At 44.1% G+C, this 14,118-nt stretch overlaps 1 protein-coding gene across 5 annotated transcripts in view; it reads left to right on the forward strand.

Moving 5' to 3' along the window:
- Window positions 1-14,118, forward strand: part of LOC110530507 (E3 ubiquitin-protein ligase mib1) — a 93,716-nt gene that overhangs the window by 74,422 nt on the left and 5,176 nt on the right. For 2 of the 5 annotated variants that reach the window (XM_036986155.2, XM_090182569.1), the window contains 9 exons: window positions 1,475-1,607; window positions 2,164-2,250; window positions 2,621-2,779; window positions 4,497-4,678; window positions 5,199-5,388; window positions 5,775-5,853; window positions 6,097-6,240; window positions 7,906-7,983; window positions 8,562-8,662. In XM_036986155.2, coding sequence (XP_036842050.2) covers window positions 1,475-1,607; window positions 2,164-2,250; window positions 2,621-2,779; window positions 4,497-4,678; window positions 5,199-5,388; window positions 5,775-5,853; window positions 6,097-6,240; window positions 7,906-7,983; window positions 8,562-8,662 — 1,153 coding nt within the window. The remainder of the gene's footprint in view (window positions 1-1,474; window positions 1,608-2,163; window positions 2,251-2,620; window positions 2,780-4,496; window positions 4,679-5,198; window positions 5,389-5,774; window positions 5,854-6,096; window positions 6,241-7,905; window positions 7,984-8,561; window positions 8,663-14,118) is intronic. The other 3 variants (XM_090182566.1, XM_090182567.1, XM_090182568.1) reach the window with 3 other exon arrangements.

Here is a 14,118-nt window from a genome sequence, read left to right on the forward strand (position 1 = left end):
CTCGTGTGTGCTCGCTCCAGTGCCTTGCCAGAGCTCTTCAGCAGTGTCCAAACCCTTGTGAAATTGGCTGCTGCTTTTCTGTCGCAGTTCAAAGATGCACCCTACGGCTACGCCATTACATTGTGCCGGCTAAGTCTCCCCACAGAAAGTCAGAAGACATTAACCTACATATTGCCGTTTTTAGTCATTTTTTTTACAAAAGTGACCTGGTTGACTATAGTCGGTAGGTTACAGTGTTGCCTCACTACATGCAGTGTGTGTTGGGATGAGACCCACTGGACTGGTCAGGGGCTGTTCACCTCTATCCCAGGCTGCTTACCCAGGGCTGGGCTGGGGGAGAGGAGACAGAGATAATGGATGAGTGTTGGCTAGCTGAGGAAGTTGCCATGATGGGACAGGATGGAAGACCAAGTCTGCTCAGCAGGGAGGTTGTTGTATGCATGTTTTCCTCCTCCTCCTATCCCCCTCTCTCTCCTTCTACCTCTCTCTCTCCTTCTACCTCTCTTTCTCTTGCGCTCTCTTTCAGTCTCTCGCTCTCTTTTTCTCGATCTTTCTCTTTTCTGCTCTCGCTCTCTTTTTTTTCTCTTTCTCGCTCTCCCGCCATTTACCTCTCTACCCCTCTTTCTCCTCCTCCCATGTTCAAATACGGTCTGCCCATGTACTATAGGGGGTAGTTTACATTATCATTTTTCTCTCTACCATGCTCTCCCTCCCATTTTGGTGTGGCATCATAGTCAGTTGTCCTTTGCAAGTGCTGTGCTGATTGTCAATTGGTTTTATTCTAGTCCAGAGTCAGACACGTTCTTCTCATACCATGCAGTTTCCTATGCAGCAGCCATCTCTCTATAAGGCATGTAGCCTCCGAATGACCTTCAAACAGGAACACAACCAGTCGCTGCTGCCTCGCATCACAGCACTCTTAAACAACCCTGTTTAAACAATATCACACAGTTCATGAGAGCTGACTAAATGCAGCAATCTGTGGTGTTATTACCAGTTTGTCTCTCCATAACTGGGGCTTTTGTGCTGCTTCTTTTAACTGGGTTTCTAAAATTGCACAACGCTTGTATCATTAACCTACTACTCCGGGTTATGCTACCAGCCCATCCCTTGGTTTATTTAGTATGCGAGTCATTTACGTGTCATAATAAATGTGCTGTTTCAGCACCATTCTGTATCTGTCCTCAGTGTAGTGATGCCTTGCAATTGGACTTTTAGATATAGAATCTAAAGATGCATTGAGATGGATGTTATATTATATAAAATAGATTCTGACCTTGACTATAGGAGTCTAGTCAAACTTAGTGCACTAGATAGGGGCTCAGCTGCCATGTGTGGTGCATCCCTCCTCAAATCCAACAACGATTAATTGATTGCGCCATGACCTTCCTTCCATCATAGGTTCCTGTTGTCATGCACCTGCAGTCACCTTCCAGTCATCCCTCTGTCCCTCTCTTCCTCCCTCTCTGAGCAGTGCCATGCGTGTGTTGCTGGCCAAGCTGCCGCGGCCCTGGATCGTAGATGAGAAGAAAGATGACGGTTACACCGCCCTGCACCTGGCGGCGCTCAACAACCACGTAGAGGTGGCCGAGCTGCTGGTTCACCAGGTAGGACACGCTAGCATTAACCTAACCACTGACACCCCTGGTTTCATACTGATGGTCCATAGCAGCCCTAGTGTCTCCATCTTGGCTCGCACGCACACAGTAAGTGCTGGCCTTATTCTTAATTGTATAATGCTGTATAGGTTTGTGCCTGTATAGGGTAGCAATAACTGCTTTCATTGTTTATTGAATCCATATTATCCTTTGGGTACCTAGTGGTGCACAAGCACTGTTAGCCTATAACCTGCTTCTTCAGGATCATGCTCGGCCTATCTGAGATATCTGAGACAGTATTGTTGCAGACCTCTATCTAACAGGACCACAGTGTAGTAAGTAGCGTCCCACCAAGCAGAGCAGGAATTGGGCTAATGAGGCTGCCGTATTTCAATGGTGTGAGAGAAGATGTTATTGTAACATTCCAGAAATGTTGTCAAAATACACAAGGTGGTACATTGCAGAAGGAATGTGTTATAGCCTACTGCAGAGTTCAAACAGGTCTTTTTGAATGCCAACGCCGTCTTTCTTTTCTCTATCTGTTCCCTCGCTTTCCTCCTCTCAGGGCAGTGCCAGCCTGGACATCCAGAACGTAAACCAGCAGACAGCCCTGCACCTGGCTGTGGAGAGACAGCACACACAGATAGTCAGGGTCAGTCTCCTCTCCTCACTTCCTCTCTCCTACAGCTACCTGAAGATGCTATCTGTAGTTATCTCCCCATCTGTCTGTCACTCCTGACGGTGCACTAAAGGCTGGTGAGAAGATGAAGACAACGAAGTTGTTACGTCGCCATCTTTTGGAGTGGTTTGGAAGTGCAGCTTCAGTGGTGCAGGAACACAGTCAATATGCAGGATCTCTAGCTGTGATGCCATGCTAGACTTATTTGGATGATGATCATTTTTTTTTTTTTATGTACTGGACTGTTATGCAAATAAATGCTCATTTTAAATGATCACCATGTTAATTTGGATTGCTCTGTGTCTGTGTGTGCCTGTCTGCCTCTCTGCCTGTCTATCTCCAGCTGCTGGTGCGAGCAGAGGCAAAGCTGGACGTGCAGGACAAGGATGGGGACACTCCTCTCCACGAGGCGCTGCGTCACCACACGCTGTCCCAGCTCCGCCAGCTGCAGGACATGCAAGACGTCAGCAAGGTGGAGCCCTGGGAACCCTCCAAAAACACGGTACAGAATACACCTAACATATACCTGTAAAACCATCCTAAATCAACTAATATACCTCTAGAACCCTCCACAAACACCTAACACATACCGCTAGAACCCTCCACAAACACGGTACAGAATACACCTAACATATACCTGTAAAACCATCCTAAATCAAGTAATATACCTCTAGAACCCTCCACAAACACCTAACACATACCTCTAGAACCCTCCACAAACACCTAACACATACCTCTAGAACCCTCCACAAACACCTAACACATACCGCTAGAACCCTCCAAAAATACTGTAGGCGATTGAGCATTTGAGTGCCTCACTCGGCTGGCTGGGCCATTTTCAAAGCCCCTGTCTCCTCAGTCATTTATTCTGAAATGTCTTCTACTCTTTCTAACTTTCTAAAGTGATGCTATGGGAGAGCTCTACTCTCCCATAGGCTGGGCGATAGGCTGGGCGATAGGCTGGGCGATAGGCTGGGCGATAGGCTGGGCGATATGGCCTGAAAATCATATCAAAATATTTTCAATCGTCATTCACAATATATCTGTTTTCTCTGAATAAACTTTGTTGCACAATTAAAGGTCAATACACCAAGTCAGGAATAATCTGATGAATCCAGAGCTTGGATAAATAGAAGCCTTCCACAACCATAAGACCCACTAGTATATATTATCTATCAAAATAGTTTACCCTGCTTTTTGTTGTTGCAATAATCACTGATCTAGCTTTGGTCTATCTATGAAAACGCGCTTTTTAACCAGAACAATAATGACTAACTTCTGGTAACAGTCATTATAGAAATGTAACACAGGTCTCAGAAACAATCTCTCAAGCCAAGCCCACGTGCCAGTGAGTAGCCAACTTAACTTTATATTCCAAGTCTCGCCAACGTGGATATATTTACTCTCCAACATTAGAACAGTTGGACTGTTATGAAGACACCTTCCTGTCTGTCTCCAACTGTTTGAACAGCAGCCGGTTCACCTTTACATATTGAAATCGCGTGGCCTACCTGGAGAAGATGCTTATTTCTCAGAATGAGAACAAGTTGCCAATTCCTTATTTAAGTGCCTTTTTTAATGCTCATTGCACATGTATTAAACACAGACTAGACAGCTTGCACATCAGTCTGTGGCTACCGCAATGTCGTGCGTGACAAACTGAGCATCCATTTTCCACAATCATGTTAATTGATACGGGTTTTAGTAGGGTCTGCTCTGTTCTACATTTTGGGAGATGAGACAATAAAAGGGGGTCGATAAAAGGTTAAGTTATTGTCTATTACAGTAAAATGTCTAAGCATTTCTGTGTCCATATGACCGATTCTGTTGGACCACACCTCCAATGCAAATGGTGAGTTTAAACTGCTTGTTGTCAGGGAGGAAGAAGTTATCTTTGGTCTTTTGTTGTAAGTGGAAGGGGGAGGGGCTTGGTGTCTCTGAGTGGGAAGGTGCACAGAAGGAGACGAGACCAAAAAGACACAGAACTCTCATAAAAACAGGAAAAAAATAACAGCCTCGATTCTTGCGATACAGGCATTTGGAACATCGCGCTAATCAAATTAATTTGATATATAGCCCAGCCCTACCCAACATACTGCATATGTCCCAAATACACTGTATTCTGCTCTGTGCTCCTCTGTCTGGTGGAGCTGGGGGGAGGGGGAAAGAGAAAGGGAGACAAAGTGTTATTGACTCCTGTGTGTGTTGGTCCTCCACAGCTGATCATGGGCCTGGGCACCCAGGGAGCAGAGAAGAAGAGTGCAGCGTCCATCGCCTGCTTCCTAGCAGCTAACGGAGCAGACCTGACCATGCGCAACAAGAAGGGCCAGTCCCCTCTGGACCTCTGCCCCGACCCCAGCCTCTGTAAGGCCCTGGCCAAGTGCCACAAGGAGAAGATCAGGTAAGAAACCCCAGGTCTAGGACATGGTTTACACTCTTAGATGAAACAGCTTCAACTTGTTTTCTCCCCATCTTCTTTTAATATGTCCCGTCTTATTTTCTCTCTCTATCCCTCTCTCTATCCCTCTCTCTATCCCTCTCTCTATCCCTCTCTCTATCCCTCTCTCTATCCCTCTCTCTATCCCTCTCTCTATCCCTCTCTCTATCCCTCTCTCTATCCCTCTCTCTATCCATCCCTCTCTCTATCCCTCTCTCTATCCCTCTCTCTATCCCTCTCTCCATCCCTCTCTCTATCCCTCTCTCTATCCCTCTCACTATCCCTCTCTCTATCCCTCTCTCTATCCCTCTCTCCATCCCTCTCTCCATCCCTCTCTCTATCCCTTTCTCTCTATCCCTTTCTCTCTATCCCTCTCTCTATCCCTCTCTCTATCCCTCTCTCTATCCCTCTCTCTATCCCTCTCTCTATCCCTCTCTCTATCCCTCTCTCTATCCCTTTCTCTCTATCCCTTTCTCTCTTCCAGTGGCCAGGTGGGCTCTCGCAGCCCGTCTCTGAACAGTAACGGTGAGACCCTGGAGGAGTGTATGGTGTGTTCTGACATGAAGAGAGACACCCTGTTCGGACCGTGCGGACACATCGCCACCTGCTCTCTCTGCTCCCCCCGCGTCAAGAAGTGTCTCATCTGCAAGGACCAGGTCCAGTCCAGAACCAAGGTATTGTACCAAACCCGGCATCGTTGGTTTAAATAATAATGTTAACGGACGGTTTCTCAAACAGATTAAGTCTGGTCTTGGACTGAAAACTTGTGAATCTCCATTGACATAACGTTGTAGTACAAGGACTAATCTGTGTCCGGTATTCTGATCTGAATGCTTTTCACTCCCATTTTCGCTCAAGTCTCCCTTTGATGTCAATGATTGATTTAGGCCAACTGTTGGGGTGCCTCGACGTATCAAGTTGTGTAAGTTACTAATGACTTAGTTAGTACATGAATGGATGCTTTGCATTGGTTTTGGGTGTAACGACATCCTCCAGTTAGAGGTACGACTTTCTCTTCTCTTTCCCTTCACTGACGTCAGATGTTTGTCTCTCCATACAGATCGAGGAGTGTGTCGTATGTTCTGACAAGAAGGCTGCCGTGCTTTTCGAGCCCTGCGGTCACATGTGTGCTTGTGAAAGTAAGTACACTAAACCAGCTACGGTTGCTTCCTCGTGCGGTGGAACCGTTTTGAAGTGGGGAGGTAGCCTACTGAACACGTTTTTTCTTCTTTTTTTTCTGTTGCAAAATATTTTGCTACGGTGTGCCCTACCGAAGACCCTGCCTCGCTGCAAGAACGCAACAATTCTCCAGAACCTTTGATGCGTTCTAGTGGGCCATACTGACCTTTCATTCTGTCTTTGTGTTCCCTTCCTCCGTACAGACTGTGCCGGCCTCATGAAGAAGTGTGTACAGTGCCGGGCTGTTGTGGAACGCCGCACGCCCTTTGTCCTTTGTTGTGGAGGGAAAGGTATGGAGGGTGATGCCGCTGATGATGATGATGATGATGATGATGATGAGGACCTTAGTGAGTGAATCTTCCACACGTTCCCTTTTAATTCCCTTTTATCCTCCTTTCTCTCTCGTTGTCATGACTGTCCATCTTGTTGTTTCCCCCATGATGAACTTGTTGTGTTTTTGTTTGTTTGTGTTGCTTTGTTGATTCACAGCTGTCTTGCTCCTGCATTATTTCATTGTTTTGTGTGTTTTAGTTGAATGTGTCATTTTCCCAGACTGGAAAACAAACCTCCCTAGTTGAGGTCATTAATGCATAATGCATGATCTTTAACTTAATCAGACGAGAATGTATTTTAATCATAACATGCAATTCAATCACATCAGTGTTATAACATTTCAGCAGCATGCACTAATTTTATTAAAATAAATTGACCTCCATAACCGGCTATTAATTCTCCCTTAGCTGGCTCCTAAAAGTCTATTTGGCCAACTGACTTAATATCGCCATCAGTCCATTGCTCGATCCAATTTCTCCATCCAATCTGTTAGCTAAGTAGTGACGGTACAGTGTTGGTTATTTCAATGTGTGAGTGTGTATTAAGGCTTACGTTTACCATCGCTAGTGTTGTCTTTAAGTTGCACACACTCTTATCCCGTTATTATCTGACCTTTATGACCGCAGTTCCCTTTAGTTTGTTTTGCTTATTATTTTATGTTGAGTTAAAAGGGAAACTGTTGTAAGTTCACTGATTTTATAATGATTTGCCAAATATTTGCTCGTCGAAAGATCTTTGTGTGTTGCCACACAAACTCTCACACACACACACACACACACACTGAGATCTCTTCAAATAAAAAGTACATTATTTCAATCTCACACACCACACACACACACACACACACACACACACACACATACACACACACACACACACACACACACACACACCTCTTCAAATAAAAAGTACATTATTTCAATCTCACACACCACACACACACACACACACACACACACACACACACAGATCTCTTCAAATAAAAAGTACTTTATTTCAATCTCACACACCACACACACACACACACACACACACACACACACACACACACACACACAGATCTCTTCAAATAAAAAGTACATTATTTCAAACTCACAAACACACACACACACACACACACACACACAGATCTCTTCAAATAAAAAGTACATTATTTCAATCTCACACACACACACACACACATCTCTTCAAATAAAAAGTACATTATTTCAATCTCACACACCACACACACACACACACACACACATAGATCTCTTCAAATAAAAAGTACATTATTTCAATCTCACACACATACTCATTCCCTTATGTCCCTGGACATTTGGAGAGGGATGCCAGTGCCATCCTAGACCACTCTTCTAGCCCACTGGTAGCACTATGAGTTGTCATGTTACCTGTTGAGTACTGATGACGAAACAGCTTTTGTCCTGGGACCTTTCCTTCTAGTAGTACTACTTAGTGTGTATGATTTTTAGACTTTGAAGGACGCGGTTGCAGCTCACTTTACCTAGAAGAGACTCCTCTCCCCCACCTCCCACCTAACATGTTTTAAATCTAATAACCTCATTGTTCATGCCCTCCTCTGTCTCCAGGCCTTTAGTAGTGAGTAGACTACTCCTCCTCAGGCCTTGTGGAGTTGTACCAGGGGCTCCTGTTATAACACTGTGACTGGTTATTCTCAGCAGGTAACTCTAACTCAGCTCTAATGGCAGGGGGCTCGCTGGATCTGCTCCAGCCCAACAATCTGGCACTAAGTTGGTGTAAGTATCTCATCCTCTTCCCTGGTTCAAAACTCCCCAAACCAAAAATCCCCAGTGCTGTCTGCCCTGCTTGGCTTATGCCCTGCCTGGCCTATGACCTGCTGCCGAAACCCCCTTTGCAACGATCCTTCGCCCACCCCTCAACACAAGACACAGAATCACACACATACAAATGTTTAATGATACTGATTTCCACCATTCAGAAAGGTTGTGCCCTCAAGCACAGGGCCTCAGACCTATTTCAGCCAAATACTGTCTGAGGAAGTACATGTCTAACTCTGAAATTGCTGCTTGTTAAAAACGGACTGGGTTAAAGTGTAGAACTCTTTCCAGAATAGCCCACATAGACGAGGCTTTATGATTGCTTGATTTGTTTGGCCTTTAGAGCATCATGTCATTAAAATCTATTCCAATTTTTTTGATCACATACACAGAATACAACAGGTAGACTTTACAGTGAAGGCATCTCGCTCGCTCTCGCTCGCATTAAATCGGCTCGGGGGCCACTAGTTTGAGAACCTGCATATGTTTGTTTGTTTCTCAACGTTGTGTGTGTTTTCCCCGTTTCCCTTCTACAGCCAGCGGTAATATCCCGGCCATGCAGAGAGACAAAGACAACACCAATGTCAACGCTGACGTTCAGAAACTGCAGCAGCAACTGCAGGACATCAAGGAGCAGGTAAGCGTGGTGGTATGTACTAAAGACAACATGGTGGTATGTACTAAAGACGACATGGTGGTATGTACTAAAGACAACATGGTGGTATGTACTAAAGACGACATGGTGGTGTGTACTAAAGACGACATGGTGGTATGTACTAAAGACGACATGGTGGTGTGTACTAAAGACGACATGGTGGTATGTACTAAAGACGACATGGTGGTATGTACTAAAAACGACATGGTGGTGTGTACTAAAGACGACATGGTGGTGTGTACTAAAGACGACATGGTGGTATGTACTAAAGACGACATGGTGGTGTGTACTAAAGACGACATGGTGGTGTGTACTAAAGACGACATGGTGGTATGTACTAAAGACGACATGGTGGTATGTACTAAAGACGACATGGTGGTATGTACTAAAGACGACATGGTGGTGTGTACTAAAGACGACATGGTGGTATGTACTAAAGACGACATGGTGGTATGTCATGATGGTATGTACTAAAGACGACATGGTGGTATGTACTAAAGACGACATGGTGGTATGTACTAAAGACGACATGGTGGTATGTACTAAAGACGACATGGTGGTATGTACTAAAGACAACATGGTGGTATGTACTAAAGACAACATGGTGGTATGTACTAAAGACAACATGGTGGTGTGTACTAAAGACGACATGGTGGTGTGTACTAAAGACGACATGGTGGTATGTACTAAAGACGACATGGTGGTATGTACTAAAGACGACATGGTGGTATGTACTAAAGACGACATGGTGGTATGTACTAAAGACGACATGGTGGTATGTACTAAAGACGACATGGTGGTATGTACTAAAGACGACATGGTGGTATGTACTAAAGACGACATGGTGGTATGTACTAAAGACAACCTGGTGGTATGTACTAAAGACGACATGGTGGTATGTACTAAAGACGACATGGTGGTATGTACTAAAGACGACATGGTGGTATGTCATGATGGTATGTACTAAAGACGACATGGTGGTATGTCATGATGGTATGTACTAAAGACGACATGGTGGAATGTACTAAAGACGACATGGTGGTATGCACTAAAGACGACATGGTGGTGTGTACTAAAGACGACATGGTGGAATGTACTAAAGACGACATGGTGGTATGTACTAAAGACGACATGGTGGTATGTACTAAAGACGACATGGTGGTGTGTGCTAAAGACGACATGGTGGTGTGTGCTAAAGACGACATGGTGGTATGTCATGATGGTATGTACTAAAGACGACATGGTGGTATGTACTAAAGACGACATGGTGGTATGTACTAAAGACGACATGGTGGTGTGTACTAAAGACGACATGGTGGTATGTACTAAAGACGACATGGTGGTATGTACTAAAGACGACATGGTGGTATGTACTAAAGACAACCTGGTGGTATGTACTAAAGACGACATGGTGGTATGTACTAAAGACGACATGGTGGTATGTACTAAAGACGACATGGTGGTATGTCATGATGGTATGTACTAAAGACGACATGGTGGTATGTCATGATGGTATGTACTAAAGACGACATGGTGGAATGTACTAAAGACGACATGGTGGTATGCACTAAAGACGACATGGTGGTGTGTACTAAAGACGACATGGTGGAATGTACTAAAGACGACATGGTGGTATGTACTAAAGACGACATGGTGGTATGTACTAAAGACGACATGGTGGTGTGTGCTAAAGACGACATGGTGGTGTGTACTAAAGACGACATGGTGGTATGTCATGATGGTATGTACTAAAGACGACATGGTGGAATGTATTAAAGACGACATGGTGGTATGTACTAAAGACGACATGGTGGTATGTACTAAAGACGGCATGGTGGTATGTACTAAAGACGACATGGTGGTATGTACTAAAGACGACATGGTGGTATGTACTAAAGACAACATGGTGGTGTGTACTAAAGACGACATGGTGGTATGTACTAAAGACGACATGGTGGTATGTACTAAAGACGACATGGTGGTATGTACTAAAGACGACATGGTGGTATGTACTAAAGACGGCATGGTGGTATGTACTAAAGACGACATGGTGGTATGTACTAAAGACGACATGGTGGTGTGTACTAAAGACGACATGGTGGTGTGTACTAAAGACGACATGGTGGTATGTACTAAAGACGACATGGTGGTATGTACTAAAGACGACATGGTGGTATGTACTAAAGACGACATGATGGTATGTACTAAAGACGACATGGTGGTACAGTATGTACTAAAGACGACATGGTGGTGTGTGCTAAAGACGACATGGTGGTATGTCATGATGGTATGTACTAAAGACGACATGGTGGTATGTACTAAAGACGACATGGTGGTATGTACTAAAGACGACATGGTGGAATGTACTAAAGACGACATGGTGGTATGTACTAAAGACGACATGGTGGTATGTACTAAAGACGACATGGTGGTATGTCATGATGGTATGTACTAAAGACGACATGGTGGTATGTACTAAAGACGACATGGTGGTATGTACTAAAGACGACATGGTGGTACAGTATGTACCAAAGACGACATGATGGTATGTACTAAAGACGACATGGTGGTATGTACTAAAGACGACATGGTGGTGTGTGCTAAAGACGACATGGTGGTATGTCATGATGGTATGTACTAAAGACGACATGGTGGTATGTACTAAAGACGACATGGTGGTATGTACTAAAGACGACATGGTGGTATGTACTAAAGACGACATGATGGTATGTACTAAAGACGACATGGTGGTACAGTATGTACCAAAGACGACATGATGGTATGTACTAAAGACGACATGGTGGTATGTACTAAAGACGACATGGCGGTATGTACTAAAGACGACATGGTGGTATGTACTAAAGACGACATGGTGGTATGTACTAAAGACGACATGGTGGTATGTACTAAAGACGACATGGTGGTATGTACTAAAGACGACATGGTGGTACAGTATGTACTAAAGACGACATGGTGGTGTGTGCTAAAGACGACATGGTGGTATGTCATGATGGTATGTACTAAAGACGACATGGTGGTATGTACTAAAGACGACATGGTGGTGTGTACTAAAGACGACATGCTGGAATGTACTAAAGACGACATGGTGGTATGTACTAAAGACGACATGGTGGTATGTACTAAAGACGACATGGTGGTATGTACTAAAGACGACATGGTGGTATGTACTAAAGACGACATGGTGGTGTGTACTAAAGACGACATGGTGGTATGTACTAAAGACGACATGGTGGTATGTACTAAAGACGACATGGTGGTATGTACTAAAGACAACCTGGTGGTATGTACTAAAGACGACATGGTGGTATGTACTAAAGACGACATGGTGGTATGTACTAAAGACGACATGGTGGTATGTCATGATGGTATGTACTAAAGACGACATGGTGGTATGTCATGATGGTATGTACTAAAGACGACATGGTGGAATGTACTAAAGACGACATGGTGGTATGCACTAAAGACGACATGGTGGTGTGTACTAAAGACGACATGGTGGAATGTACTAAAGACGACATGGTGGTATGTACTAAAGACGACATGGTGGTATGTACTAAAGACGACATGGTGTGTGCTAAAGACGACATGGTGGTGTGTACTAAAGACGACATGGTGGTATGTCATGATGGTATGTACTAAAGACGACATGGTGGAATGTATTAAAGACGACATGGTGGTATGTACTAAAGACGACATGGTGGTATGTACTAAAGACGGCATGGTGGTATGTACTAAAGACGACATGGTGGTATGTACTAAAGACGACATGGTGGTATGTACTAAAGACAACATGGTGGTGTGTACTAAAGACGACATGGTGGTATGTACTAAAGACGACATGGTGGTATGTACTAAAGACGACATGGTGGTATGTACTAAAGACGGCATGGTGGTATGTACTAAAGACGACATGGTGGTATGTACTAAAGACGACATGGTGGTATGTACTAAAGACAACATGGTGGTGTGTACTAAAGACGACATGGTGGTATGTACTAAAGACGACATGGTGGTATGTACTAAAGACGACATGGTGGTATGTACTAAAGACGACATGGTGGTATGTACTAAAGACGACATGATGGTATGTACTAAAGACGACATGGTGGTACAGTATGTACTAAAGACGACATGGTGGTGTGTGCTAAAGACGACATGGTGGTATGTCATGATGGTATGTACTAAAGACGACATGGTGGTATGTACTAAAGACGACATGGTGGTATGTACTAAAGACGACATGGTGGAATGTACTAAAGACGACATGGTGGTATGTACTAAAGACGACATGGTGGTATGTACTAAAGACGACATGGTGGTATGTCATGATGGTATGTACTAAAGACGACATGGTGGTATGTACTAAAGACGACATGGTGGTATGTACTAAAGACGACATGGTGGTACAGTATGTACCAAAGACGACATGATGGTATGTACTAAAGACGACATGGTGGTATGTACTAAAGACGACATGGTGGTGTGTGCTAAAGACGACATGGTGGTATGTCATGATGGTATGTACTAAAGACGACATGGTGGTATGTACTAAAGACGACATGGTGGTATGTACTAAAGACGACATGGTGGTATGTACTAAAGACGACATGATGGTATGTACTAAAGACGACATGGTGGTACAGTATGTACCAAAGACGACATGATGGTATGTACTAAAGACGACATGGTGGTATGTACTAAAGACGACATGGCGGTATGTACTAAAGACGACATGGTGGTATGTACTAAAGACGACATGGTGGTATGTACTAAAGACGACATGGTGGTATGTACTAAAGACGACATGGTGGTATGTACTAAAGACGACATGGTGGTACAGTATGTACTAAAGACGACATGGTGGTGTGTGCTAAAGACGACATGGTGGTATGTCATGATGGTATGTACTAAAGACGACATGGTGGTATGTACTAAAGACGACATGGTGGTGTGTACTAAAGACGACATGCTGGAATGTACTAAAGACGACATGGTGGTATGTACTAAAGACGACATGGTGGTATGTACTAAAGACGACATGGTGGTATGTACTAAAGACGACATGGTGGTGTGTGCTAAAGACGACATGGTGGTATGTCATGATGGTATGTACTAAAGACGACATGGTGGTATGTACTAAAGACGACATGGTGGTATGTACTAAAGACGACATGATGGTATGTACTAAAGACGACATGGTGGTACAGTATGTACCAAAGACGACATGATGGTATGTACTAAAGACGACATGGTGGTATGTACTAAAGACGACATGGTGGTACAGTATGTACTAAAGACGACATGGTGGTATGTACTAAAGACGACATGATGGTATGTACTAAAGACGACATGGTGGTATGTACTAAAGACGACATGGTGGTTTGTACTAAAGACGAGGTGGTGGTGTGTACTAAAGA

Source organism: Oncorhynchus mykiss, chromosome 8, assembly GCF_057628025.1.
Source record: "Oncorhynchus mykiss isolate SJ-2025 chromosome 8, ASM5762802v1, whole genome shotgun sequence".
NCBI lineage: Eukaryota > Metazoa > Chordata > Actinopteri > Salmoniformes > Salmonidae > Oncorhynchus > Oncorhynchus mykiss.